The sequence below is a fragment of the Piliocolobus tephrosceles genome, chromosome 19 (assembly GCF_002776525.5).
Source record: "Piliocolobus tephrosceles isolate RC106 chromosome 19, ASM277652v3, whole genome shotgun sequence".
In the NCBI taxonomy this organism is placed as follows: domain Eukaryota; kingdom Metazoa; phylum Chordata; class Mammalia; order Primates; family Cercopithecidae; genus Piliocolobus; species Piliocolobus tephrosceles.
In genome coordinates, this window is record NC_045452.1 from 11,772,671 (window position 1) to 11,800,271 (window position 27,601).

Sequence of the window (27,601 nt, forward strand, 5' to 3'; positions counted from 1 at the left end):
GCACCTGTAATCTCAGCTACTTGGGAGGCTGAGGCACGAGAATTGCTTGAACCTAGGAGGTGGAGGTTGCAGTGAGCTGAGATCGTGCCACTGCACTCTAGCCTGGGCGATAGAGCAAGACTCTGTCTCAGAAAAGAAAAAGGAAAAGGAACCATTACAAGTTGGGTGAACCCCATGGTCTGTCGCCTGGGAGGGCATTGCACTGTGTGTGGCTCAGCTGCAGCCCCAGGGAAGGTAGCTCATGAGATGAACCAGAATGTGCCCAGAGGTGTTGCCCAGGCACTTTCTTTCTTTTTTTTTTTTTGAGACGGAGTCTGGCTCTGTCGCCCAGGCTGGAGTGCAGTGGCCAGATCTCAGCTCAGTGCAAGCTCCGCCTCCCAGGTTTACGCCATTCTCCTGCCTCAGCCTCCCGAGTAGCTGGGACCACAGGCGCCGCCACTTCACCCGGCTAGTTTTTTGCATTTTTTTTAGTAGAGACGCGGCTTCACCATGTTAGCCAGGATGGTCTCGATCTCCTGACCTAGTGATCCGCCCGTCTCGGCCTCCCAAAGTGCTGGGATTACAGGCTTGAGCCACCGCGCCCGGCCAGCCCAGGCACTTTCATGCAGGTATGTTGGTTTCAGCAGCCATGCGGTAGGATACCGCCAGCCTAGAGGGGAGAAATCTCAGCAGAACTCAGAAGGAAGATGGGAGCTGTTCAAATGGCTCCCTCTTTGTGTTGGTGAAGAATCCCCTCTCTCCTCTCATTGACCCTGAGCTCCCAAGATCACTGGCCTGGGGCATAGGCAGCTGGCCTGAGTGTGAGTCCTGATCTCAGCCGTTGCTAAAATGGCCCAGGTCTTCCCTGCCATTCACAGAATGGGAGAAGTGAGGGAGGAAGTATTTGAGGCAGCTCATGACCCAGAGCTAGTGCTCAATTCCGGCTAGTTGTTTTTATCAGGAAAAGTTTTCCACTGGCAAAACTCAATCTGAAAACTATCAAAACTATCATGTCTTTTACAAATGAGGAATTGAGGGTAGGGGAAAATTCGTGGGCGAAATTTCATCACACAAGCAGAGTGGGGGTAAATGTGTCATACAATCAGAAACCCTACTATCTCCCAGCTGCACTGCACAGGCTGGAGGGATCCAGCCCCGTGTACTTTCTACATCACCAGTGGGCTCCTCCTGGGCTTGGGACCAGAATGATGCTCTGAAGGCAGTTGCCCTGACCCGTTGAGGTGGGCGAGGACAAAGGCAGGGGCATCACTCCTGTGAAATGCTGTCGTGGGGGAGGGGCGAGATGGCCAATGATACTCCCTCAACCCCTGCACTAAGCAGCCTGACCTGGGGATGAGCACTCAGGGCATGAGAAGAACATCTGGATCTGGGTTTGAATCTAGCGCTGACCTTCAGCCAACCACTTCTCAACTCTAAGATCTGAATGCTAATACCTCCTACTGTGCAGAGTTGCCAAAGGAGTCCATTTGAGAGGGAAAATGTGCTTAGTGTGGGGCCTGACACACTGTCTGTGTTCAGTAAGTAATGGCTTCCTCTCTGCCCCTCCATCCCAGGAGGATGCTTGACACAGAAGCTCAGGACCTCAGCTCACGCCTAACTTCCCCTCACCTAGAAACCCCCTTCAACAGTCCCCCTGGAAGCTCTCAGAGGAGGGAGCACAGAAGCCCTGGCCTTCCTGGTGACCAGTGCAAACAAGAGAAAACTTTCCAAGGGTCAGAGAGAGTCAAGAACCAGGAAGGAGCCTGGCAGACAGGCTGAGGGTGGTGGGGGAAGAGTAGCGGTGGCTGGTCACAGGTGCCAAGTGAGAGCTTCTGGGACTGCCTAGAAAGAAGGCAGAGGAAGGGGGCTGAAGGGAACTGCCCAAGACTCAAGGAACAGTTTCCTGCGGCTGTGGGACAAGGGTCTCCTTAAGGAAGCCAACTTGGGCAGGCTTTGGCAAAGGGATGTGCTTTAGCCCAAAGCCACAGGCCCTTTAGGCTCTCCCACAGAGCCAAGCTCAGCAAGAGGCAGCCCCACATCATCACAGCCCCCATCATACTTGGCCTCCTCCAGGAGAGCCCTGGAACACTTCGTGGGGAGCAAAGAGCTGGGAGTACTGCCAGCCTTTCCCACTCTGGCCTCCTCAGCATAAAGGTGCTGGAGAGGGTCATCCCTACCCTGCCTGCCTTAGGGAGGATGGTAGGGACCAATAAGGATAAAGCATGAGAAAGTATTCCCAGAAACCACAGGATTACCATTCTCTGAGGCCAGGCCTTGGGAAAGGAGGTCTCTGATGAAAGCTGAGTGAGGCCACACCCTTGCCTGCTGAACTCTGTGAGGGCAGGGCCACTGCTTAAGCCTACCCCAGGGCAGGGCCCTGCGGGAAGACAGCATTCCAGCCCCTGCCCTGCCTCCCTGCAGGACCAGAATTCTGTCCTAGACATGGCTGGGAGTCGCAGAAAGGAAGGCACCCTCCCAGCAGGACTATGTATGAGTCCAGGAGAAGTGTTGGGTCTGAGCCCACTTCCTGAAACAGGTATTACCCTTCCTGTGCCACGACTTCCTGACCAGAGGGAGAACTCAAGCCTCCACAGGCAGGCTGGAAGAGCCCCCAGGGCAGGGCCCGGTGTGGCCACAGCTGAGGTGGCAGGACGGGCACCCAGGATGGTTCTGGGCTGGAGAGAAGCAGTGGGTTAGGGCTTCTGGGCACGGTGGATTGAAGCACTTCCTGTGGAGGCCTCAGCTGGGCAGGGGCAGGGGCAGGTCTCAGGCTCTAACCACAATGCCAGGAAAGAAAAGGGGAAGTGCCCGCTGCTACTCTGCTGAGAGGTGCTCCCCAAAGCTCCCCTCTGGAATCCCTATTTTCAAGAACACAGAAGGTCCCTGCCAACCACCAGTCACCACAATAGATTGCTGGAGAGCAAGCTACAGCTCAGAGTAAGAGCCAGAGGAACCATGAGGCAGGGAAACAGAGCCAGAGTCAGGCAGGAAGCAGCTGAGGAATAACTGTCTTAACATTGTTTTTTTAAAAAAGAGATAGGCTGGGTGCGGTGGCTCATGCCTGTAATTCCAGCACTTTGGGAGGCCGACGCAGATGGATTGCTTGAGCTCAGGAGTTCCAGACTGGCCTGGGCAACATGGTGAAACCCCATCTCTACAAAAATTACAAAAATTCCCCAGGTGTGGTAACATGTGCCTGTGGTCCCAGCTACTTGGGAGGCTGAGGTGGGAGGATCACTTAACTCCAGGAGTTTGAGGCTGCAGTGAGCCAAGATCATGCTGCTGTACTCCAGCCTGGGTGACAGAGTGAGACCCTGTCTTTAGATAGATAGATAGATAGATAGATAGATAGATAGATAGATAGGGAACAACCCAGGTCTGGGTGAGCCTCTCCTCTCATAGCACAGGGCTTCACCATCTATGACACCGCCTACGAAGCACTTACCACCACTTCGTGGGGAACAGCAACAGGATTATCACTCCCATTTGGCCAGAGAAACTGAGGCTGAGAGGGTGAGGTGACTTGCCCAGAAGTTCTACAGTTAGCCACAGGTGTGAAGAGAGGAAAGGAGTAGGGCTGGGCCCAAGTCTATACACCTGACGGTCAGTCCGGAGTTTTCTGTGAGGCCTTGCAGCCAGCTGTGCCAGCCTGGACCAGACCAGAGTGTCAGCTGATGAGAGCGGGCAATAGGGTTCATTCTGTGCATTGGGAACTTGTACAGAGAGACCCTAGCTATAAGGCTCAGCACAGGCCTCCTCTAGGCCAGGTAGTAACACCACCATGCCCAGGGCAGCCAAGGACATCAACACACACACTTAAGAGTGGTGGGCAAGAACATTCCCACAGGGCAATCGAGCTAGTGTCTAAAGATAGCCTAACTCGAAAAGGACTACTGGATGATTTCATTTTTGTAAGACTATTATTAAACTGTGAGGTTACTTTCTTCTTTCTTTGGCCAGGAGTCAAGAGGGAAGTCATCAAATTAACCTAGAGGGTAAAGAAGGCCTCGTACTGTGGTGGTTAAGAGGGGAGGTGCTAAAGGTACACTGCTTGGGTTCAAATTTTGATGACCAGGCCATCAGTAAAGTGGGGATACTACTATTACTAACCTCACACTAGGATGCTATAAGGAATTATCCCAAGCACAAAGCAAACGTTCCATACATGCTAGTTACTGGCAGTATTGTAAAGTCCTCCTTGATAGCTGGTAAGCAGCACTGAAGTCCTTCTCCTGGGAAGGCTATAGGAAAGCTGTGTTACAGCTGTTGGCTAAGAATGGCTTTGAGGTTTAGCTCCAGGACAATGTTCTGCATGAATCTGAGTCACTTCAGATGAGGGCCCAACCTTCCCCCTGCCTTCAAGTCAGCTTCTGTCTTGCACTGGCAGTTGGAGGACACCTAAGGCATCTGGCAGTTAGAGAAACCCCTGCTTTCCTAAGCTGATGAAGTTCCTCCCTCTTCCTCCTCCTCCCCAAACTGCCAACTCCCAGCCCGAGACCTGAGGCCAGGCCCCTCACCTTTTTGTGCTTCTTGGCCATCCATTTGTCCCAGTTGTTGAGCATGTCCAGCCACTTGGACTCCCTCTGCCTCAGCACCTCCAGGGGGACTTCCTCCAGCCTGTGGAGCAGAGGGCAGGGCCTGTGAGAGGTGCCAAGGGAAGCAAAGGCCCTGACTTCATTCCCAGCCGCCAGCCTGGTCAGACCTCCATTCTTCCTGCCTACCATCCCTGCTGTTCCCCTCAGGACTGCTACCTCGGACCACCGTCCTATTGCAGATGAGAGGGAACACGCCACCTCCCCATCCACTGCCTCAAGGCATAAGCTAGAGACACAGCGGGTGGTTCAAGTGCCTACTCCCCTAATGTGGCCAGAGGCCACGGTGCCTCTCTGAGGCAGAGGCTGAGTGAGTGTCTGCATCTGTGCACCAAAGCAAAGCATTCCTGTCCTGGGTCTGCCTTAGTCAATAAGCCTCTTTGGAGGGCCAGTATACAAGGTGCAGAGTTGAACACAAAAACTAGTCAAACGAGTACAGAAATAACATGCTCACCTCTTTACTTGAGCCAAACTCATTACTCAGAGTTTCCTCATTTATGCCCTGGCCCTTTCCCACCTCTCAGCCTTTACTCATGCCAGTCCCTTTGCAGGAATGTTTCCCAAATTGTCTCTACCCATCGAAATCCTACACACACTTCCAAGCCCCATCAAATACCACTTCTTATATTTGTAGATCTACTGACTGGGCAGCTAGCACAACTGTGTTGCACTGTTCTAGGGCGAGGGCCTCTGGGCGGGCTGTGGGGTGCCGTCCCATGATTAAAACAATGTCCTGACCCTCTTGGAGTTGATGTTCTGGTGGGCATTGAATGTGGGGAAAACACCTCAGCACCAAGGTGCTTTTTTGTGCTTTCTTAACAGAAGAAGATATCAATGACAGACGAGGAAACAGGCTCAGAGAGGTAAGATACCCAGGAAAGGTATCTTGCTCAGCGTCCAACAGCAAATCAGTGGAAAAACCCAGACTCAAATCCAAGTCAGGTCCCAGCCAAGAGCCAGCACACAGCGCTGCCTGACCTCTCAGAAAGGAGCACAGGGTTGGAGGCAGCTCAGAGGAGGTTCTCAGGAACAGGACACGGTGGGGCTGGGGCTTGGCCCAGGCCTGAGTCTCTGATCTCTGCCGGAAGGAAATATGCTACTGTGACTTTTACTGGTTGGAAGAGCAGAGGGAGGGGCCCTGGCAGAGCTGAGGCCTCTAAGACACAAAAGGGAAGGTCTTCTTCAGTGCATTTTATCTGGGGAACTGCCCAGGCCTGAGAGCAGCCTTGGAACTGAACGTCTGAGGAAGGACTACAGCCTAGGCAAAGGAGGCCCCCTCAAAGCACTGAAACAAGGCACCCCCCACCTTGAACTGCTGCCCCTCTCACCACCTAGAGGCAAAACTACAGCATGAGTTACTCCTTTCCATGCTTTTCTTTTTTTTTTTTTTTTTTTTTTGAGATGGAGTCTTGCTCTGCCACCCAGGCTGGAGTGCAGTGGCCGGATCTCAGCTCACTGCAAGCTCCGCCTCCCGGGTTCAGGGCATTCTCCTGTCTCAGCCTCCCGAGTAGCTGGGACTACAGGCGCCCGCCTCGTCGCCCGGCTAGTTTTTTGTATTTTTTAGTAGAGACGGGGTTTCACCGTATTAGCCAGGATGGTCTCGATCTCCTGACCTCATGATCCGCCCGTCTCGGCCTCCCAAAGTGCTGGGATTACAGGCTTGAGCCACCGCGCCCGGCCCTCCATGCTTTTCCTGATAAGAGCAAAGCAGGGACCACGCCTTTACAAAGGATCAGGTAATTTACAAAGGGATGTGTATCTCCGGGCAATCCCCAAACATCCCAGGAGCAGAAACTAAGGGCCCACACCTCCCAGGCCATGGTACCTTCCACCACCTATAATGCACTGCTTATGCAACAAGTCAGGGGACAGCCTTCTAGTTAACCAGTCAGAAGGGTGCCCAAACTGAGTCAACAGGAAGTTCTGGCAGTTATGGATGTAGATAATGGCTGATCCAATATCCCCACCGCACAGACGAAAAAAATGAGGCTTACAGAGGGCAAGGTTTTCACTTGAGATGACCAGTTTCCAAAGAACTCATAGGTGATGAAATATGTCTATTTGATACCTCAACCCTCAGTCTGGCTTTATTGATAAAATCTAACTGCAGGGACTCAGAGACACCCATTCTCCCAACTGCAGATACACAGAGGAACATGTTAAATTCGGAGTTCTTTTAACTGATGCCAGATAACAGCTCTGGCAGTTTCAAACCCCCAATGTCAAACCTCAAACCGGAATTTCAAAAGAGTACAAAACAAACTACCATATTTCCTGGATTCTAAGACACCACTGATTTTAAGCTACACCATTGATTTCGTAAGATCTCAGAAACAAACAAAAAAGCCACTACTACTTTAAATGTGCATGTCAATTGAAAGATCTGTTTTGATCTTTTAAATCCTAAATTGGGAAAATTTTGAGGCAATATGGCCATCTGAATGGCCTTTCCTTTAACAACAGAGTTTAGTCTACCTGGAGATGGTGAGAAAGAAGACACTGGAGGTCTGGCTGTACCTGGCACTCAGCGTACCACGTGCTCTCTAATGGCAGGTAGATATCTCTAGGCACAAGATGTGCTCCTGAAACACTGCAGGCTATATATATATATTTTAATCAGAAGGTTCACATATCCTTCAGTTAACTCAGTCAGGATCTTAGAAAGCATCTGATCCAACTGCTGTCTGATACAGAAATCCTTTCTACAATAGGCAAGTCCCCTTCCTTCTCTGAGCCTCAGTTTCCCTATATGCTTGTACAGCCTATCTTATGAATTGGACCCTCTAAGGATGCCCAGAGAGGAGCTGTGAGATGAAGCTGGGGCCAGATGGGTCCCTGAAAATAGTGTGACAGTGTAGAAGCCCTGAGGTGGCTTCCCCCTGACAGTGGAGAGGGCAGGAACCAATTGCTAGTGAGAGAGAAGCTGGCCCGGTATAAGGGACCAAATGGCCCATGGGGGATGTCGCAAACCTGGTGGCCTCACTCATCCTCCAGGAAACCCCTCCTTCCTTAAGGTAGCCTAAGGGAGTCTCTGAAGCCAAAAGAGACAAGTGAGACCAGTTTCTTGTGGCTCAGTCACTGCTGGAACTCCTCCAGGGGTGGGCCTTCCTTACCTCCAGGTGAAGTCACCCTATTGTTAAACAATTTCCACTGCTAAAGCTTTCTTCCCCACATTATGCCAAAATTGTCCTAGTAACTTCTACCTATAATCTCAAAACCCCTTTTGAGGTCACACAATTCTAGACCCCTCCCATACCAGGCGCACACATTTTTATCCCTCATCATCCACTCACCCCTACTTGAATGCCCTTTCTTCTCCCTTCTCCAAGTGACAGTAACCCTTCAGAGCCCAATATTACATTAAAAACCACAACTACAACAATAATAGTGTCAGCAACAGTAGTTACCATTTGTAGATTATTTACTACTTATAATTTTCTTCTCAATGCTTCACATACCTTTATCACATGTACCTTTTGTAATAACCCTACTATAACATCATTCTCCCCTTTTTATTTTATTTTTTTGAGACAGAGTTTTGCTCATGTTGCCCAGGCTGGAGTGCAATGGCGCGATCTTGGCTCACTGCAACCTCCACCTTCCGGGTTCAAATGATTCTCGTGCCTCAGCCTACCAAGTAGCCGGGATTACAGGCGCCGGTCACCACACCCGGCTAATGTTTTGTATTTTTAGGGGAGACAGGCTTTTGTTATGTTGGCCAGGGTGGTCTTGAACTCCTGACCTCAGGCGATCCACCACCCTTGGCCTCCCAAAGTGTTGGGATTACAGGCGTGAGCCACTGTGCCTGGCCCATTCTCCCCATTTTAAAGTAGAATTCGAGGCTTAGTAAGGTTAAGAGTGTTCCTTAAGACCATATAGCTATAAGTGGCAGAGCTGGGACTCCAATCCAGGCCTGACTGACTCTACAGCTCATGCTCTTGACCCTTGTACTACACTTCTCTGCCTCCACAGGCCAAACCCTCAGCCTCCACACAGCCTGCATGCCTGCCTGCCTGCGCAGATCTCGTAAAATGTCCTCCAACCTGAAGATCTTCATCCTGGCTCAGAACACCATGTCTCACACTTTTTAAACTGAGACCCACACAAACACACATACACACACACAACCAGGACACATTTTAGGAAACGAGTTGCCCTTACATGTACTAATGCACTCTGATATTTCCAGATTGATTTTACATTATTCTATTCTATTGTTTTAAATGCTGGTCACAAGCCCCTAAAACTGATTTCAGCACCAACTGATAAATGAGTCAAGTCATTAAGTGTGAAATACGTACTCCATTACCACTTGCTCATATTACTCAGCACTGTCCCTCCCCAAATGGACCAGGTCTTGAACTTCTTCTGTGACTCCCACCGCACCCCGCACCCGCAGGTGTTCAACAGCTGCCTGCCTGGCTTTCTCCATGACATCATTACCCTCATCTGCACTGCATCAGGGCTACAAGTTACTTCTGTCTTAGAAAGTGTACGTGTCCCTCTAATAGCTCAGTGAAGTGGGGCCCTCACAGATTAATTACCATTTCCGTTTGGCCCACGACAGACTTGGCCTGATCAGAGAGGTTATATGACTTGGACAAAGTCACAAAGCTAATAAGTAAGTGGCTGACCCAGGGCTTCCCCTCTGTCACAGTGGCCAATATGCTACTTCTAGCTCCCCGGGGAAGGCTGTGGGGAAATCAGGCCCTTCTCCAGATGCTTCTGTGTGGCTCCATCTCTGGCCCCCAAGCCACTGGAGACAGTCTAACCCCCTCCTCCAGTGTTCTGACTGCCCCACTGAGTGGCCTGCCCATACCTAGCAATGCTCAGAGACACCAATACACTGGATGGGATGGTTTGCCAGCACAACCTCAGGTGCAAATGGTAAGCTTGGGCAACCTGCCTTTTTTTGTTGTTGTTGAGACGGAGTCTCACTCTATCGCCCAGGCTGGAGTGCAGTGGCGCGATCTTGACTCACTGCAACCTCCGCCTCCTGGGTTTAAGCAATTCTCTTGCCTCAGCCTCCCAAGTAGCGGGGGCACCACCACACCCAGCTAATTTCTGTATTTTCAGTAGAGGTGAGGTTTCACTATGTTGGCCAGGATGGTCTCAATCTCTTGACCATGTGATCCGCCCACCTCAGCTTCCCAAAGTGCTAGGATGACAGGCGTGAGCCACTGCACCCGGCCAGGGCAATCTGCCATTTGCTTGCAGCCCCAGCTTCTGAGGAGGAAAGGCTTAGAGGAGACAAAGGTGGCACCTAATCACAGATCTTGTCAGGCTCCTGGACTGGAACAGGCTTAGCCATGCTGTGCCATGTCATGGTCCAAGGCAGCAGTGACTCTCTGCTGACCCTATTCTCTGTAGGTTTCCAGTTTCCTAGCGTTCTCCCAAAACCCAGAGGCTTGAGGCTTCCAAAACTTCAGAAGGACAAGACTGCTTCCCAGGCTGCTGAGACCAAGGGCTGGGGTTCTCTCTTCCCTTGCCCTTCTAGACATCTGCCCAAGCACATCTCAGCACCTCTGGCTAGGCAGGTTCAGCAAGGGCAGTGCCCATGCCCATCACCTCCTTATCCTAGCCTGTCGTGGGAGATAAACCTGGATACCAACGAACCTGTCTACACCCTCCTCCAAACCTCACTCCCTGAACCAGCTCAAACAAAGAGAAATACACCCCAAGCAGAAAGTCTGAGGTCACAGACCACAGGACTGATCCTCCTCTCACCCACAGGGGAAACCAGGTAGGGTGCAGGGTAGAAGAAATGGAGTGGGGACTTGAAGTCAACTGAGCTAGTACTCCAGTTCCTCCGTCTACTAACTGGGAGACCATGTGCAAAACATGTGACCTCCTAAGCCTCAACTTCATCTTTAAGTGGGGTCATAATGCACACCTCATCTTTTATAGGGCTGCAATGAGGACTAAATGTGTACAAGGGCCCACCCAGCCTGGTAGGTGGCCAGCAAATGGCAGCTATTAGGTGACTGGTATTTGCAGCTTAACTAGCACTTTCACATCTCCTTCCCCATCTGACTGGTCCCCATACACAGGCCTTTGAGGAAGGCAGGGCATGATTACCACCATTTTACTCATGAAGCAATTATGGCTCTGAGAGATTACTTAATTTGCTCAATGGTAAACAAACTCTAACTCCTGGCCGCTGATCCCAGCGCTACAGCTTTACAGCTGTGTGAAACAGGGCTGGCTGCTCTGCTCTCTGAGCTTCCAGTTCCTCATCTGTAACCCAGGAGGAATGCCACCTCCTCGGAGAGCATGGGTAAACATGATGTGAGGCAGTAAGAGCTGACACATTTCATGCGCTGGCCGTGTACTAGCTCTGCCAAGCACTACACAGGCACACAATCCCCCAAGGAAATAGCTTTAATTATCTCCATTTAATAGACAAGAACACTAAGATTCAGCACAGTGGAGTAATATGCCCAAGGTTACATAGCCTGGAAGTAGAGGCTACCATCCGAGCACTAAACTCTCCAAGACATATAAAGTCCCCCGCTCACACCACAGCTTCAATCCCTGTCACATTCTCTTCCCTCTTCTTATCACCCTCTGTGCCAAGAAAGGCAGGAGTGAATAATGTGAAAATAACCCCTCAAGCTTGGGTCTCCAGGATGGAGAGGAGGCAGCTGGAGGAAGTCCCACCAAACTGTGGAAAACTGGGAAGTGGATGTGCAGGGGGAGCAGGGCCATCACCAATCCAGAGGGCTTCCCTCTCCACCCAGAGCCTGAAAGTGAAGTGAGGACAAACAAAAGGCTGACCTGTTTTGCATATTAGGCAACAACCTCTGGAGTTCACTACCTCTTAGAGGTGGTAATGAATGAAGGTACAAATGGCTTTTAGACCAGTTCCATAAGAAGTGATGATGGGAAACCAAAGTGCAGGAGAGGGTAGGCTGGTGGTGTGCAAATGGCTGTCAGGATTGGGAAACCTATGAGATCATGCAGTGAGGCCATCCCCTCCCCAGAAGGTAAGCAGTCTGCCTGAGGCCACGCATGCTGTGAGTTGGTAGGAAAAAGGAAGGCGGTCTGCAGCAGCCTGGCACTCCCTTCTGGGGCCCGGCCACCCCTGCCTGGGAGCCGGCTGGCAGTGTCCAGGCTCCCTGTCTGAGTGAGAGAATCCGGCTTGCTTCACTCTCCCTCCTTCCCAATGCAGGCTAATTCTGGGGCTGCCTGTCTTCCCCATGAGGAATGCCCTGGCTCTGTTCCTTCCAGTGCTGGGTCAGTGCACAATGGTAAACAGGTTCTCTCCACCCTTTACTGGCCTTGGTGCCCTGGACCTCTGCCCAGCTCTCCACTCCGCTCAACTCCACCCTACTCAGTGTGAGAAATGGTTCCTTTAGGCACCAGCCTTGCTGGCTCCCAAAAAGAACAACCAAGGAAGCCACCCTCCTCTGATGCGCTCATAGGGAAGGGCACAGACCACAGAAGAAACCCCAAAGCAGCTCTCCCTGACGACTGCAGAAAGGTGTTAGACAGGGTCTTGCTCTGTCGCCCAAGATGGAGTGCAGTGGCAAGATCTCAGTTCACTGCAGCCTCCACCTTCTGGGCTTAAGTGATCTTCACACCTCAGCCTCTTGAGTAGCTGGGACCATTGGCTCACGCTACCATGCCCCACTACGTTTTGTATTTTGTGTAGAGACAAGGTTTCGTCATGTTGCCCAGGCTAGTCTCAAACTCCTGGGCTCAAGTGATCTGCCTGCATCAGCCTCCCAAATTGCTGGGATTACAGGCATTAGTCACTGTGTGCTGCCGGAGACTATTCTCAACAGAAGACATCCCTTCTCCAAATCCCAGTCCCACCAGGCAGAGTGCTGTTTGGAATTCCCTTGCTGGTGACTGGGTCCTTGGATCACAATCTCACTGCAGGCACCCAGGGGCCACCCTGACTCATCCTTACCAAACTGCTAGATCTCACTGATAGATCTTACCAAAATTAGTCTTGACTCACTGTTTATATAAGGCCCCTCCTCTACCCAGACTCGTCCATGGCTCCCTACTGCCCTCATTATCCAACAGAAACTTCAGGACCTGTAGCTGGGCATTACGGCACACGCCCTGTAGTCCCAGCTGCTCGGGAGACTGAAGTGGGAGGATCACTTGAGCTCAGGAGTTTGAAGCTGCAGTGAACCATCACTGTGCCACTGCACCCTAGACTGGGCCACTGGGTCACAGGGCAAGACCTTTTCTCAAAACAAACAAACAAAAAAACAAATAACAAAAATAACACCACCACAAAAAACAAAGAAACTTCAGGCCCTGGTTCTCAAGGCCCTCCTGTTCCCCTGCACATCCCTTTCTCCCCTAGTCCCATCTCTAGAGGACCCTACCCTGAGCCATCTTCCTTCAACCCCCATTCAATTTTGGTGCCATCATCTTGGGAAGCCTCATTCCGAACTCCTTCTCATCTCTACAAAGCCTCTCCTAACTACTCCAGGGACAGAACACAATCAGCCCCTCATTATATTCCATGCACACCTTTCTAGAGCCTGTGTTCCAGGCTCTGAATCTACAAGGATGAATAAAATGTGGTCCCTGCCCTTGAGGAGGTCAATCTGGCAGCGACAAATGGGTAGGTAAGTAACTAGCACACAGAGAAGAAATGCCATCACAGGAGCATGTAGAGGGGGCTAGGAGACTGCAAAAGGACCCCAGGGTGAGGATGGGCTGTTTAGAGAAAGCTTTAAAGGGGAGTTGACTTTTGAATTGGGGTTTGAAGGATGACAGCAAGTAGCTAGGCTGAGAAAGGGGAAAGGACACACCAGGCAAAATAGTACGTTCAAATGCAAGTTAATAGGAAAGGGAATGACTTGTTTGGGGAATGTGAGCAGTCCAGTGGGACAGGTGGAGCTTCTCCACCTGAAGGCTGTTCTGCAGAGGCAACATTTCATGAGAGGTGCATTCCTGGAGGGCAGGGGCTCTCTTGGCCTCATTCTCTGCAGTGTGTTCCAAGCCTGATACCTAGCCGGTGCTCAACAAATATGTGTGTGTGTGTTGTTGTTTTGAGACGGAGTCTTTCTCTGTCGCCCAGGCTAGAGTGCAGTGGCGCAATCTCAGCTCGCTGCAACCTCCGCCTCCCGGGTTCAAGCTGTTCTCCTGCCTCAGCCTTCTGAGTAGCTGAGACTATAGGCATGTGCCACCATACTCAGCTAATTTTTGTTTGTTTATTTATTTATTTATTTAAGTAGAGCCGGGGTTTCACCATGTTGACCAGGATGGTCTCAATCTCCTGACCTCATGATCCACCCACCTCGGCCTCCCAAAGTGTGGGGATTACAGGCGTAAGCCACCTCGCCTGGCCAACAAATGTGTGTGTTGACTGATTCATGAGCTTGGTGACCTCAGACACTCTGAATTTCATTAAGTGTTGTCAGCAGTAAGGAGGGAATATGCTCCTCTACCTTGAGATCAGGTGGGTAAAGCATAGTAAGAACTTGATAAAGAGCATTCCCTCTCTGGCCTGGTACCAGTTCTAGATCCTCCTCAAAGCCCAGCACAGGGCTGAGCACAGATCTGCTTGATGATGGCATTTTATAACATTACAATTCTAATATTCAATTAACTTAACTGAATTCTGTTATAACACTTACCAGTCGCTTGCACCAGACACTGTGTTCAGCACTTAACTTACATTATTTCATTTAATCCTGACAAGCCCATGAGATAAGTCCTCTAATTATCAACTCCCTTTTGTGAATAAGGAAACTCAGGTTCTTCAGAAAGGCAATAACTGGCCAAAGTCCAAGTCAAGCAGGGGATGGCACTGGAAAGTGAATCCAGGCCCTGCTCATCTCTCCCTCTGTCACTCAACTCCACCACCAAGTGCTGTCCAGTAGGCTGGGGATACACAGGCTTGCTCCTGAGGAGCTTGGAGCTCAGTGGACTCAGAGACACAAACTGTGTGATGCTTGGCAAGTCACTTTGCCTCTCTGGGACTTGGTTTCTGCCTCTGTAAAACGGGGACTACGATGATAAATGCTCTCACAGAATTAAACGAGGTGATGTAGGTGAAAGCCTTGTCCACCATATAGGCTCCTGTATGGAATGGCATTACAGTGACTATCCTGGGAGGATGGAGGGGTCACTCAGAAGCAGAACAGGAAGCTCAGGATGAAAGTCTACATGGTGCCAGGCACAGTAGCTCATGCCTATAATCCCAACATTTTGGGAGGCAGAGGCCAGAGGATTGCTTGAGGCCAGGAGTTTGAGATCAGCCTGGGTAAGAGAGTGAGACCTTGTCTCTACAAAATTCTTTTGAAAATTAGCCAGGCATAGTGGTACATGGCTATAGTCATAACTACTCAGGAGGCTGAGGTGGAAGATTGCTTGAGCCCGCTGCAGTGAGCCATAATCGTGCCACTGCACTCCAACCTGGGTGACAGAGGGAGACCCCGACTCAAAAATAAATAAATAAATAACATCAAAAACCCCATAAAAAAACCACAGAGGAGGGTAGTGGTAATTATTAAGCAAACTTGGACTCCTTCCCCAAGTGACTGCCACCACCCAGGAGGACAGAGGCCCCGGGCAGCACTCTGGTTGCAAGCCTTGAGTTGAATCTTTCGGGAGGCCCACCTTTGCTCTTACTTCTGCTTATCTTTACAGACCAAGGAAAGGGAAGGTCAGGCCCTCAGATCAGAGCCCTGCTCCAGATGACTCAGTGAGGAACTCATGGGGGGATTCCCAACCTGCCCTGGCAGGCCAGGAAGCTCCAGACCACAGGCTGAGTGGGACTGGCTCCTGCCTAACCCTCATGGTCATGGGTAAGTTGGAAGAGCATGTGAGGGAAGCCAGATCTTCAACCCAAAGCTGCATTGCTCCCTTACCATTATGCTAAATGCCTGAGGTGAAATCTTACAGGGTAATTTACACTTGAATTGTGAGAGCCACCATGTTCCACAGAGCCCTTTGTGACAGACACTGTGCTGGGTGCTTTACTCACAACATCTCCCTTAATCCTAATAATACTCCCGCTCCCAATGCCACCGCCACACCCAGCTAATTTTTTTGTATTTTTAGTAGAGAGATGGTTTTGCTATGCTGCCCAGGCCGGTCTTGAACTCCTGGACTGAAGTGATCTGCCTACCTCGGCCTCCCAGAGTACTGGGATTACAGGCGTGAGCTGCAGTGCCGGCCTAGGTTCTCCTTTTTTGTGAAGCCAAGACAGATGAAAGGGAAAGCAGCAGCATTCTCCAAAAGTGGCTGGCCAGGGAAGATCGCTTCTGGACTCAGTGTCCAAGGCCCAAAGCACTGAGGAGGGACAGGAGTTCTCCAAACTTATGCTCCTTCACTGGGCCACTCACGATCCAGCTGCTCCTGCCTTGTCTTGGGGTACATATGAGGAGCTGTGTGTGGAGTCCTGGGACAGGAATTGTGTCATCTATTATGACAACTTAGCAACAAAAACAACCTGAGAAGCCTGGTAGGAGAAGTGTAGACACTTGGGGCTGGGCTGAAGTCCTAAGCTGACACAGGAAGGGAAGGAGGAGAGGCCATACAGTGGTCACCAACTTTGGTAAGATGGGAAATTGGGAAGGAGGAGTGCTAGGTGCCAGGCCCAGTTCCATCACTTGTTCACCTATGGTTTCCTTATCAGGAAATAGGGTAAAATAATAGCCTACCAATTTCCCATTGCTCCCATAAGGGTCACTGAGAGGCAGTGGAAATGAAAGCACTTTGCAGACTAAAGAGCTAGATAAATCAAAGCATCCCTTGATTTGATTACATCCCCAAAGACCTGACGGACACCAATCCCGCACACAAAGAGAAGTCCAGCCTGGTATGGTAGTTCATGCCTCTAATCCCAGCACTTTGGGAGGCAGAGGCAGGAAGATCACTTGAAGCCAGGAGTTCAAGACCAACCTGGGCAAAAAAGTAAGACCCTGTCTCAATCAATCAATAAGAGAGGTACTCTCACAAGAGGAACAGAGCATGCTAGGAGCTTCTGTGGCATGTGCCATGGTGACCCCCCTGAACTTGCGTGGTACTACATACAGAACTTCTCAAAGCACTATTTTTTTTTTTTTTTTTGCGATAGGGTCTCCGTTGCCCAGGCTGGAGTGCAGTGGTGCAATGGCTCACTGCAGCCTTGATTTCCCAGGTTCAAGTGATTCTCCTACCTCAGTCTCCTAAGTAGCTGGGACAACAGGTGCACACCACTATGCCCAGTTAATTTTTAAATTATGGGATGTAGAGATGGGGTCTCCCTATATTACTCAGGCTTCAAAGTACTTTTCATATACACCACGGTCAGTTTCAGGATGTCAGATGTAGCTGTCTTCAACACCATCCCACCAAAACTGCCTTAGTTGGCTGGCATAGTGGCTCATGCCTATAATGTAAGCACTTCGGGAGGCTGAGGAGGGAGGATCGCTTGTGCCCAGGAGTTTGAAACCAGCCTGGGCAACATAGTGAGATTCTGTCTCTACAAAAAGTAAAAAAAACTACCCAGGCATGGTGGCTTGAACTTGTAATCCCAGCTACTCAGGAGACTGAGGTGGGAAGTTCGCTTGTGCCTGGGAGGTTGAGGCTGCAGTGAGCTGTGACTGCACCACTGCATTCCAGCCTGGATGACAGAGTCAGACCCTGTCTCTTAAAAACAAACACACATACACACACACCTACAAACTGCGTTATTTTTATGTGGGGGAAACTGAGGTTAAAAAAGTTAAGCAACTTTTGCTGGGCATGGTGGCTCATGCCTGTAATCCTAGCACTTTGGGAAGCCGAGGTGGGTGGATCACCTGAGGTCAGGAGTTTGAGACCAGCCTGGCCAACATGGCAAAACCCCCGTCTCCACTAAAATGCAAAAATTAGCCAGGCATGGTGACGGGCACCTAAAATCCCAGCTACTCGGGAGGCTGAGGCATGAGAATCGCTTGAACCCGGGAGGCAGAAGTTGCAGTGAGCCGAGATCAATTGTGCCATTTCACTCCAGCCTGGGCAAAAGAGCGAAACTCCATCTCAAATAAAACAAAACAAAAAAAACAAGATTAAGCAACTTTCTCAAGGTCACACAGCTAGTTAGTGGCTCAGTAAGGCACAGGGCTAAGGTCTCCAGATCTCTGTTCAGCAGTGTTTGTTTACACTATGTTCCTAATCCAATTATTTAATTTGATCCTTACAATCCTTTGTATACAACTACACCTGGTAATTTCTTTCTCTTTTTGAAATTTTTTTTAGAAATGGGGTCTCACTCTGCCATCCAGGCTGGAGTGCAGTGGCACAATCATAGCTCACTGCAGCCTCAAACTCCCAGGCTCAGCCTCAGCCTCCGTAGTAGCTGGTACTACCGGCACGCGCCCAGCTAATTTATTTTTTAGAGACGGGGTCTCACTGTGTTGCCCAAGCTGGTTGAAACGACTTGTTTAATGTCTGATTTCCCTGTGAGGGCAGGATCAGGTCTATATCCTGAGCCTAACACAAGGCTGCACATATAGTAAGTGCTGGGTGAAAAAAACTGAAAGCATTAGCCCCATGGTTGGGTGAGGGATGTGCCTAAGTCACATATTACAAAGGTCAGTGGTGGAGCCATCACTGACACTCTGACCCCTGTGCCTGGTTCAGAGCCCTTTCTCAGGGCTCTAGCCTAAAATCCACATTTCCAGCCAGAATCTTGCATCTCTGAGATGCCACTGGTGGTGCCCCTTGTAAGTGCTGAGGAGTTTGCCTTCTCATAGGTTTTGTCCCAGCCAAGACACCACCTCTAAGAACAGAATAAAGGTGCTAGGTGAGGTCAAACAAGCCTCCAGTTGCCATCTGCCTCCCCTTGATCAGTGTATGCTGTGTCCAAAGGCCCAAACCCTCCCCAGTTGCCATACCACCCTAAGGTAGGTTTTCCATATCCTCAGGTCCCACTCCTCTCTTCTGGTTCTCCTTGCATCCTTCTTGCCATCCAACATGTCTGCCAGGCAGAGACAAGGAAGCTCAACACTGCTTAACCTATTCCTTCCCCAACCAGGTCAGCCAACCCACTCTCCTGCTGGAAGGAGATAAAGAACCCCTTGATGTGCCCTGGGCAAGCCAGCCATACCAGGCACCTTGGGGAGCCCAGAGCTGTGACAAAGCACAGTCACTAGCAGCCCACTGCCCACTTCAGAGGAAGGCCACGACTGGCCTTGCTTCCTTGTAGCCAGAGGGCTCTAGAATGGACTCTGTAAGAGGCCGAAGCCACTTCAGCTAGTCCAGAGTCTTCCTACTTCTCCATCAGCCCACATGGCAGTATGAACCAAGCCCTAATGATTTGCCAGGCTCTTTATCCTCACTGCTCCGGACCTCTTCAAGGTTTCAACCTTTTAGGCCATCCTTGATTCTCCCAACAGCTCTCGCTGCCTGCAGTCCGGCTCCTCTTTGGATCATCTTCCATGCCAGACCTGAACTAACTTTTATGCAACAGAGGAGGCCTCAGCCTGACATTCAAGGCTAGACTCGGACCGCCCAACCCATTTCCTTAACCTACCCTTGCTTTGTATCATCCTACTGCCTCCCGTTCTTCTTGTCATCTCTGCCCTTGGCTCAACTGCTTTTGGGAGGGACTTTGCACATGGGTCCCCTCTCATCCAAAGGACAGCCCTGCCTTGCCTCTTCTGAAACCTGGATCAAATGCTACTACTTTCTAGGCTCCTGTAGGTGGGGCTGGCTGCTTTTTCCTCTATACTCCCAGGGGAACTGCATGCCTCGATGACAGCTTTCATCATTCAACACTGGAAAGATTTGTCTGTGGTTCTATTTTTCAGCAAGTCTGTGAGTGCCTTGAGGGCAATAAAACATAGACATCTTGTTCAGTTCTGTATCTCTTGCCCAAATCACAGGGTCTGACAGAGGAGATGGTCAATAAATGTGTGGTAAATAAGCTCACTGCTAAGATGGATAAGCTGGCAAAAGTAAGCCTTGGTTTGCTCTCCCAGGCTGCTGGGTCTGCTGAGTCTTTCTCTACCTGAGGAGGCATTGAGTGCTAAGCTATGGCAGCCTCTGAAGACCTGGACAGGGCATAGAATTGCAGTAGGGTAGGGTAGGAGGAGGAGAGATGGGAAAGGGAAGGATGAGACAGAGAAAGCCAAAGTTGGCATGAAATCCTAGGTGGGGGCTTCTAAGCAGGTTAAGTATCAGGAGCATTGACTCGCCAGTGGGGTGGCCAGTACAGTTTTCTCCCTGCCAGAGAGGGTCTCTGGGCCCAGGATTGCAGCAATAGATTTACCAGGGGCAGACTAATCAGTTAAAGGAGGCCCCTTACCCCTCAAGTGTACTGTCTGCGGGATAAAGTGATCAGCTAGGATAATGGATGGATGATGGCAGGGCTCTGCTCTGGTTGGCAATTCACCCTGAGCCTGGAGGCTCAATTACCTTGACTGAGGAGGAGAGGGGGGAAGAGAATGTGCAGTGCTATGCAGCTAGAGGAGCACTGGGTGAGAGTCGGAGGACCTGGGATCCCTCTTTGATCTGGCTCCACAGTTCACTGACAGCGAGAGTTCTCCAACCTTCAGACTCCTCACCGGTACAAGCAACATAATCCCTGCCTCATCTGCAAAGTAACACTTCTTCCAAAAGGCACAGACTAGATATCAAAGTCAAATGGCCATTATGCAGTATGTTGGGGTCAGACCAATGCAATCCGGACTCTGGCCTATGGGAGAACTAGGCCAGGCCTGATCTGGCCATGCTTCCAGGACCTCTCCCAAGGATTTTCCTCCCTGTGCCTTTCTCCTGCTTGATGGCCATGACCTTTCATTGTACTGAGACCTGCTTTGCCCACCAGACTGGGAGGGGGAGGCAGCTAGATTCCTGCTAACTTCTGCCCTGGGTGTGGGGGCCTTAGGGACTGGTAAGCACCTGGCACCCTGCCCACTGCCACCTTAGCAAGGCGTAGTCACTACTGGATTCAGTGTCAAGAAACAGGTTCTAGTCCCAGTTCTGCCATTTACCAGCTGGCAAACCTTAGGCACTTTCTCCTCGGTCTTCAGTATGCTCATTCACAGAATGGGAATAACCACCCCTCTCAGGGGAAATGAGGATTCACCATGGGTTAGGGTTCATTCCTGCCCACAGGGGCTGGGCCTCACTGACACTCATCATTATAGCCAAAGATGGAAGTAGAAAATGAAAAGACAGAACCACAAGCCGCTCCAGTCTTTAAGAGGGAGAAGAACTGAGCACCTACCCTGTGCCAGACTTTTTCAAACATTAGTTCATTTAAACCTCAAAATGATCCTCCAAAGTCAGTGTTATCATAACCATTTTGCAGGTAAGAAACTGAGGTAAGAAACTGAGAGAAGTGAAGCAACATGTCCAAGATCACATAGCCAGCCAGACTCTGGAGCTTGTGTGAGGAGGGAGCATACAGCACCTTCTCTCGCCCACCTCGATATAAACAGATCGAGTGGCTGGGCCAGAGCCAGGACTCACTGCCCCTTGGGAGGTCCTGTTTCAGGCCCAGATGCTGGTAGGACAAAACATCAAGTAGGTGCTACCGTCTTATCTCTTTCCCACAGCTTAGAGTTTCCCAGTAGGCGGACACACAGGCACCTTCCCAGGGTAGCAGCTGGTGTGCCGGCTCCCTCCTTTACCAAGTCAGGTCTTGTCTGAGGCCCTAACACTCACAGCGTCACCAAACCGGATTTTCCTTTGAGGCTAAGAAGGGAAAAATGAGAGAAAATGGGAGGCCTGCAGTCTAGAGTCACAGCCCAGGGCCCCATATATATAAATGCCTCCTTCCAGATGGGCCACCCAGGGACCACCTCATTGCCAGCTCCATGCTCTCCTGGGATCTGTAACAGCTCAAGAAAAGTAGATGCTCTGAGTTTACAAACTAGAGAATAAGGCAAGGAGTCAGGATCTGGCCTGCCAGGAGGGCCCTGATCCCACTCCAATAAAAACCGGCACACAATAAACTATGAGGATGCCAATTAAGCCAGTTCTATGATTTCCAAAGTTGGCTAGTAATGAAAGGCCCAGGGAATGGTAACTGAAGAAGGCAATACTGCTGTTCCAGATGTTTCTCCCTGGGTCCAGCTCAGATCCCTTGCTCCCATAACAGGAAGCCAACACCCATGGGATCCCAGAGAGCATAGCTCCTCACCTCATCTGGCCTGCAGACTGAGTGGACTGAGGCTGGGTGAGAAGCTCTCAGCCTCAGGAGGCCAGACCTGACAATCATATGGGAAAACGAGAAGGTCAGGGACCACCTCTCTCAGGTCACCTCCCTCGGGCCAGCAGACCTGGTATACAACTTGTATCCTTCTTTCCCTTCCTGACCACTTCCTCTATGCTACAGAAGGGCCACCAAACAAGTCTGTTCTTCCTGCCCCAAAGTGACAGGAGGGATATCATCACTCCTCCCACCCTTTCCTGCTGAAAATACGTCTTTTGCCTCATCTGGTCCCTCCTGGACTTTCTTTTTTTGAGACAGGGTCTCATTCTCTCACCTACACTGGAGCGTAGCAGCATGATCTCAATTCACTGCAACCTCCACCTCCCAGGCTCAAGTGATTCTCCTGTCTCAGCCTCCTGAGCAGCTGGGATTATGGGTGTGCGCCACTACCGCCTGGCTAATTTTTGTATTTTTAGTAGAGATGGGGTTTCGCCATGTTGGCCAGGTTGGTCTCAAACTCCTGACCTCAAATGATCTGCCCGCCTTGGCCTCCCTAAGTGCTAGGATTACGGCTGTGAACCCCTGCACTTGGCTCTTCCTGGGCTTCAATGACCAACTCGGTCTCCAGCCAAGCCAGAAGAACTGATGCTGTGGGCACTCTGCTCTATGCCTATGCCACCCACAGGATCATTTACTGGCTAGTTGCTTTCTTGCCTGTGGCTACTACTCAAAAGCAGACAAGGACCATCTCAGTCTCACTAAAGGTTCCCTGCAGAGTAGGCTCAAAAGACAGATAAGGTGAAGAAATGGAAAGGCCTAGGACTGGGAATCAGGAATTCCAGGTTTCTCACAGGCCTCCAGTTTATCTATCTGTATGCTGATGGCCATCTCTAAGGCTCTAAGGTCACTTTCAGCATTTTTTTTTTTTAGGCAAGGTCTCCCAGGCTGGAGTATAGGTATGATTTCAGCTCACTGCAACCTCTATCTCTTGGGCTCAAGCAGTCCTCCTACCTCAGCCTTCCGAGTGGCTAGGACTATAGGTGTATGCCACAAAACCCAGCTAATTTTTGTATTTTTTGTGGAGATAGGGTTTCACCATGTTGGCCAGGCTGGTCTTGAACTCCAGGCGGGCTCAAGCAATCTGCCCGCCTCAGCCTCCCAAAGTGCTGGAATTACAGGCATGAGGCACAGCGCCCAGCTTTTTTTTTTTTTTTTTTTTTTTTTTTTGAGACAGGGTCATGTTCTGTCTCAAAAAAGAGCTGGGTGGAACACAGTGGCGCAATCTTGACTTACTGCAACCTCTGCCTCTGCTGCAACCTCCGCCTCCTGGGCTCAAGAGATCCTCCCACCTCAGCCTCCCGAGTAGCTGGGATTACAGGTGCCCACCACAATGCCCACCTAATTTTTTGTACTTTCTTGTAGAGACGGAGTTTCACCATGTTGCCCAGGCTGGTCTCGAATTCCTGAGCTCAAGCAATTCACCTGCCTCAGCCTCCCAAAGTGCTGGGATTATAGGTGTGAACCACCATGCCCCGCCACTTTCAGCTTCCTAACTTGAAATGTCTCCCAGTAAATAAGTATTAATTACTCCACCGCAGACTAAGGAGAAAAAGGTGAATGAGCCTCTTCCTAGTCCTGAAGCTAATCAGTCTAATGAACTGGTAATGACAACACACTCTTACCTTCTGGGCCACTTCTATTAGCCTCATATACTGCTGAGAGAGTCGAAAGTGCTGAGCTAAGCCAGGGAAGGTAAGAGCAGGCAGGTGACTGCTAAGACACTTCTGTTCTACCTGTCTGACACCTGATATCCTGCAGGGACCAAAGGCCACATTTATGGATGGTGAAGGCAGTGGAAACTGTACTGACCTGGGAGTCAGAAACCCTAAATCCAAGTCCTAGTTCTGCACTAATATGCTATGATCTTAAGTTATTCTTCTCTCTGAAGAGAGAGAAAAGGTCTGAGCTGGTCAATCTATTAAGATCCCTTGCAGGCCAGTCACGGTGGCTCATGCCTGTAAACCCAGCACTTTGGGAGGCCAAGGCAGGCGGATCGCCTGAGGTCAGGAGTTCGAGACCAGCCTGGCCAACATGGTGAAACTCCATCTCTACTAAAAATATAAAACATTAGCCAGGTGTGATGATGGGTGCCTGTAATCCCAGCTACTCAGGAGGCTGAGACAGGACAATCACTTGAACCCGGGAAGCAGAGGTTGCAGTGAGTCGAGATTGTGCCATTGCACTCCAGCCTGGGTGACACAGCCAAACTCCATCTCAAAAAAAAAAAAAAATGTATCCCTTACAGTGCAGTCTATGGTTTTTTGATATACTCATGCCATGTAGCTAATAGTCACCTGAGTAAGGTAGCCTGTGACCTGCTTTCTTACCCCCAGGGCCTGGCAACTTCCACAACCAAAATGTCTTGAGACAACCTTTGGCCCAGGGTAACTGAAATGGACTTTTAATCTGGAGTCAGCGTCCCCACCATCACCACAGTACCCATGAGTGCTAACGTTTCACTTCTCTAGCATAGAACATGGACTCCTAGCCTTCAACCACAAGACTGGGTTTAGGGCAGTCACCCTGAAACTTCCCATAACTTCCCCTCTATGGCCTTGGGCAGGGACTTACTCTTGGCTTTTTTGAAACCACAATATAAACTAAGTAGGGAACATCGAAGCTTTCAGATACCAGAGATTTTGGGTTGACTGACAGGCTCCAGAAAGTGAGAGAGGGAGAGAGAACTGGACCTGGGATCCCAACTCAGTCCCAGCCCTACAGACAGCAGCAATGTAGAGGGTGTCTGCAGAGCCACATCCCGGGTTTGTGGTTGTGGGGTAAGAAAGACAGATGTCTGGCTGCCTGGTTGGGGACTACAGCCAAAGGGAGGTGCTTCCACTGGGGCCTCACTCTGCCCATAAATACCAGAGATATGACCTCATTTTTCTCTTCATTTCTCAGACCCTTAGAAGGAAAGAAAGAAAACTAACATTTTGTGGGCCACCACTTGTGCCAAGTGCTGTGCTAAGCACCTTCACATATCTGATCTCATTTAACCCCCAGAGTAATGTTGGGAAGTGGGTGTTACTGTTGCCCTTTACAGTCAGTAAACAGGCTCAGGGATTCAGGATCTTGCCCAAGGTCACAAAGCTAGCAAGTGTAATTCCTTTTCCTAATATATCTCATTGCTCTGCACCCCAAGATGTGGCTGATTGCCTGATAAGCATGTAGTAGAAATTCTCGTGCCCTAGCATTCTCCCACAAATCTGAGCTCTTCCTTCCAAGGTCCCATAAATGCAACTGGGAACTCCTTTCCCAGATCTCAAGACCACACTACTTCCTGGGCCCTAATCCCAGGTGACTGCTCTTCAATTCAAAACACTCCAGGTCCCCACTAAGTTCTCATAAGTGAATCCCTGGGGAACTGTGACAAAGCATCAGTCACGGGGAGGGTTCAGAATGAGGGGTGCTCTGAGTCCTGGACTAAGCTTAGCCTGCTGTGAAGCTTAGGGAGGTATTGGAGGAGACAGATCCAGTGGGTGAGAGGGAACTCCCCTTAGGGGAGGGGCCTGGATTTCTCCAAGGAAGAAGGAGGCCTGGTGAATAAGAGGCTTTAGGGCTGGGGAAAATCCCGGAAGTGACAGGGGTTCTTAGACAGTCAAAGGGTTTCCATAAGTCATGAGAGAGTCTGGGGTGACCTTGGACAATCTCAATTGGTCAGAGACGGGGAGAAAGGATATTCTCTGGAGTAGGGTCATGGCAGTGCCTCAGGAGCTCCGACTGGTGATTGGGATGGAAAGCACACATCAGGAGGGAGCCTTGTCAGTTCTGTGCACAACACTGGTCTCACATGACAGGACAGCTGGGATGGGAGTGGGGTATGGAGTCCATCTTTCCTAAGGGGACCACCAGCCTGTACACATGATCTCTGAGGCCTGGGCTCAGGGGACTCTGTGGGGCAACGTGCGGCCCAGCTTGGAGGCAAGGTGCTAGCCCACTGCCCCACATTTCTCTGTCTGCTAGCTGGGTGTCTGGGTGCTCTCGGGATAGGACATCGGGGGATGCTATATGAGCAGGGACCCTGCTGTCTCCCTGCCTGCCCCCGTCCCATGCCCAAGATCTGCCTTTGGGAGGAGGCGTATGTTCCCAGGACACACAAAGAGCCCATCTACTGGCTCCTGTGGCTTGCTGGAGCTGATGGTCTGTCCTGGTGGTGGTGCTCCCTGTCGCCCTGTAGGTGCTGGGAAGGGGGAGTACCTGCCCACCTGTTGCCGATGCCAGTGGAGGAAACTGTGTATGAGGGGGTAGGGGGCCATTTTCTGACCCTTCCATGAGGAGAAGGGACTGTCTGTCCCAGGATGGGGCTGAGGGGAGGGAGGCGACCAATGTCAGTCCATGCAGAGGTATGTGTGCCTCGAGGAAAGGGTCAGTCTGTCCTGGGAAGGGGTGGGGGCAGGGCAGTCAGTCCTGAAGTCGGTCTGAGGTCTCTTGGTGTGGGGGCAGTGTGGCGGGCGGGGAGACAAGGGCATCTGTGGATTTGTGGTAGGGGGGAGGGATGGAGAATATGTGTCTATGGAGGGGGGCGCCAGCCATCTGGGAGCCTGTCGGGGTGGCAGAGACAATCATCCCTAAGGCCTTGGAGGCAGGGGTGGGTTTGGGGCAGTGTCTGTCATTCTGTTCCACTGTTGGGAGGAGGGCACAGTCGGTCCTTCCTGGGGGCGGGTCAGTCTGGAGGGTGGAGGTGGCAGGTGGAGGTGTGGGCCCGTCCGCCCTCTGGGTCGGAAGTAGGACTGCGAAGGGGGCGGGTCTGGGAAGGCAGGGGTGGTGGGGGTGGGGCAGGAGAGGGAAGGGGCATTAGTGGTCCCTGCTTGGGAGGGGGACGTGTCGGCAAGTCCCGAGAGCGCCTCCGTCTGTGTCGAGGCCCCCCGCGTGGGTACCGCGCTCAGTCCCGACCCCCAGGGCTACTCACGCGCCCTCGGCGCCCTGTGAGCCCACGATGAAGCCGAACTTGTCGATGCGGCGCTCGGCGAAGCCGTTGGCCTCCGAGTCGGATCCGAGAGAGCTGAGTTCGTCGGTGGTTGCGGCGTCGGGGCCCTGCGCCAGGCTCTCCCGGGTTCCCGACAGGCTGTCCCCGGCCGCGGGCGCGCGCGGCCCATTCTCTCCGTTGCTCTTCGCCATCCCGGCCGCGCCCGCCGCCTGAGCCCCAGCGGCCACCTCAGCCGCCCGGCTGCCGCCGACGCCCCGCCCACGCGCGGCGCCTATTGGCCGCCGCAAGGGAGGGGGCGGGGCTCCAGGCCCACCCGGGAGCTCTCCCCCCACGCCCAATGGGCGCCGCGGACCCCGAGCCCCGCCCACCTTCCCCCGGCGGGCGCCAGCAAGCCCGACGTGAGGAGGCGGGGCAGCCGTCACCGCAGCCCTCCGCGCCCTCCTCTGGGCTGCCAATCACAAGAACTCACCTGGACGAGCTCGGGCCTTTCCGGGTTGGCCCCAAGGGGGGGCCTGTCACCTACTGCAGAGCGCGAGCCAGAGGCCCAGGGCTTCCTCCATGGATTCCTCATCTGCCTCCTGAGCCCCGCTCCTTGCGAGACCTCAAGGACGTGGTAGGGATGTTTCCCCCATTCATATATGAGGAACTCTGAGGAGGCCCAAGTGAGTTCAGGGACACAGAGCTGCTTAAAGGCCCAGCCTGAGCGGGAAGTTTGGCAGTCCCATCGCACTCACTGCTTCTGGGGTTTTAAATTATCTCGTGAAACCTAATTATTAATAATCACCAGCGTTTACTGAGCCACGCACACCCAAAGCTCTACCTACGTTCTCCTGCAGTCTTTTCCCCAGCAGTTTTATGGAACATAAACGTACCATAAATTCACGTTTAAAGTGTACACGATTTTTAGCATATTTACAAAGTTGTGCAGCCATCACAACACTC

General features: G+C 51.3%; 1 protein-coding gene across 1 annotated transcript in view; it reads right to left on the reverse strand.

The window, feature by feature from the left end:
* The window catches only part of TBC1D10A (TBC1 domain family member 10A), a 35,562-nt gene extending 8,560 nt beyond the window's left edge, over positions 1-27,002 (reverse strand). Inside the window, exons 1-2 of the mRNA XM_023190697.2 lie at positions 26,642-27,002; positions 4,497-4,596 (exon numbers count right to left, since the gene is read on the reverse strand). Coding sequence (XP_023046465.1) covers positions 4,497-4,596; positions 26,642-26,850 — 309 coding nt within the window. The 5' untranslated portion in view covers positions 26,851-27,002. The remainder of the gene's footprint in view (positions 1-4,496; positions 4,597-26,641) is intronic.
* Between the last annotated feature and the right edge of the window lie 599 nt (positions 27,003-27,601).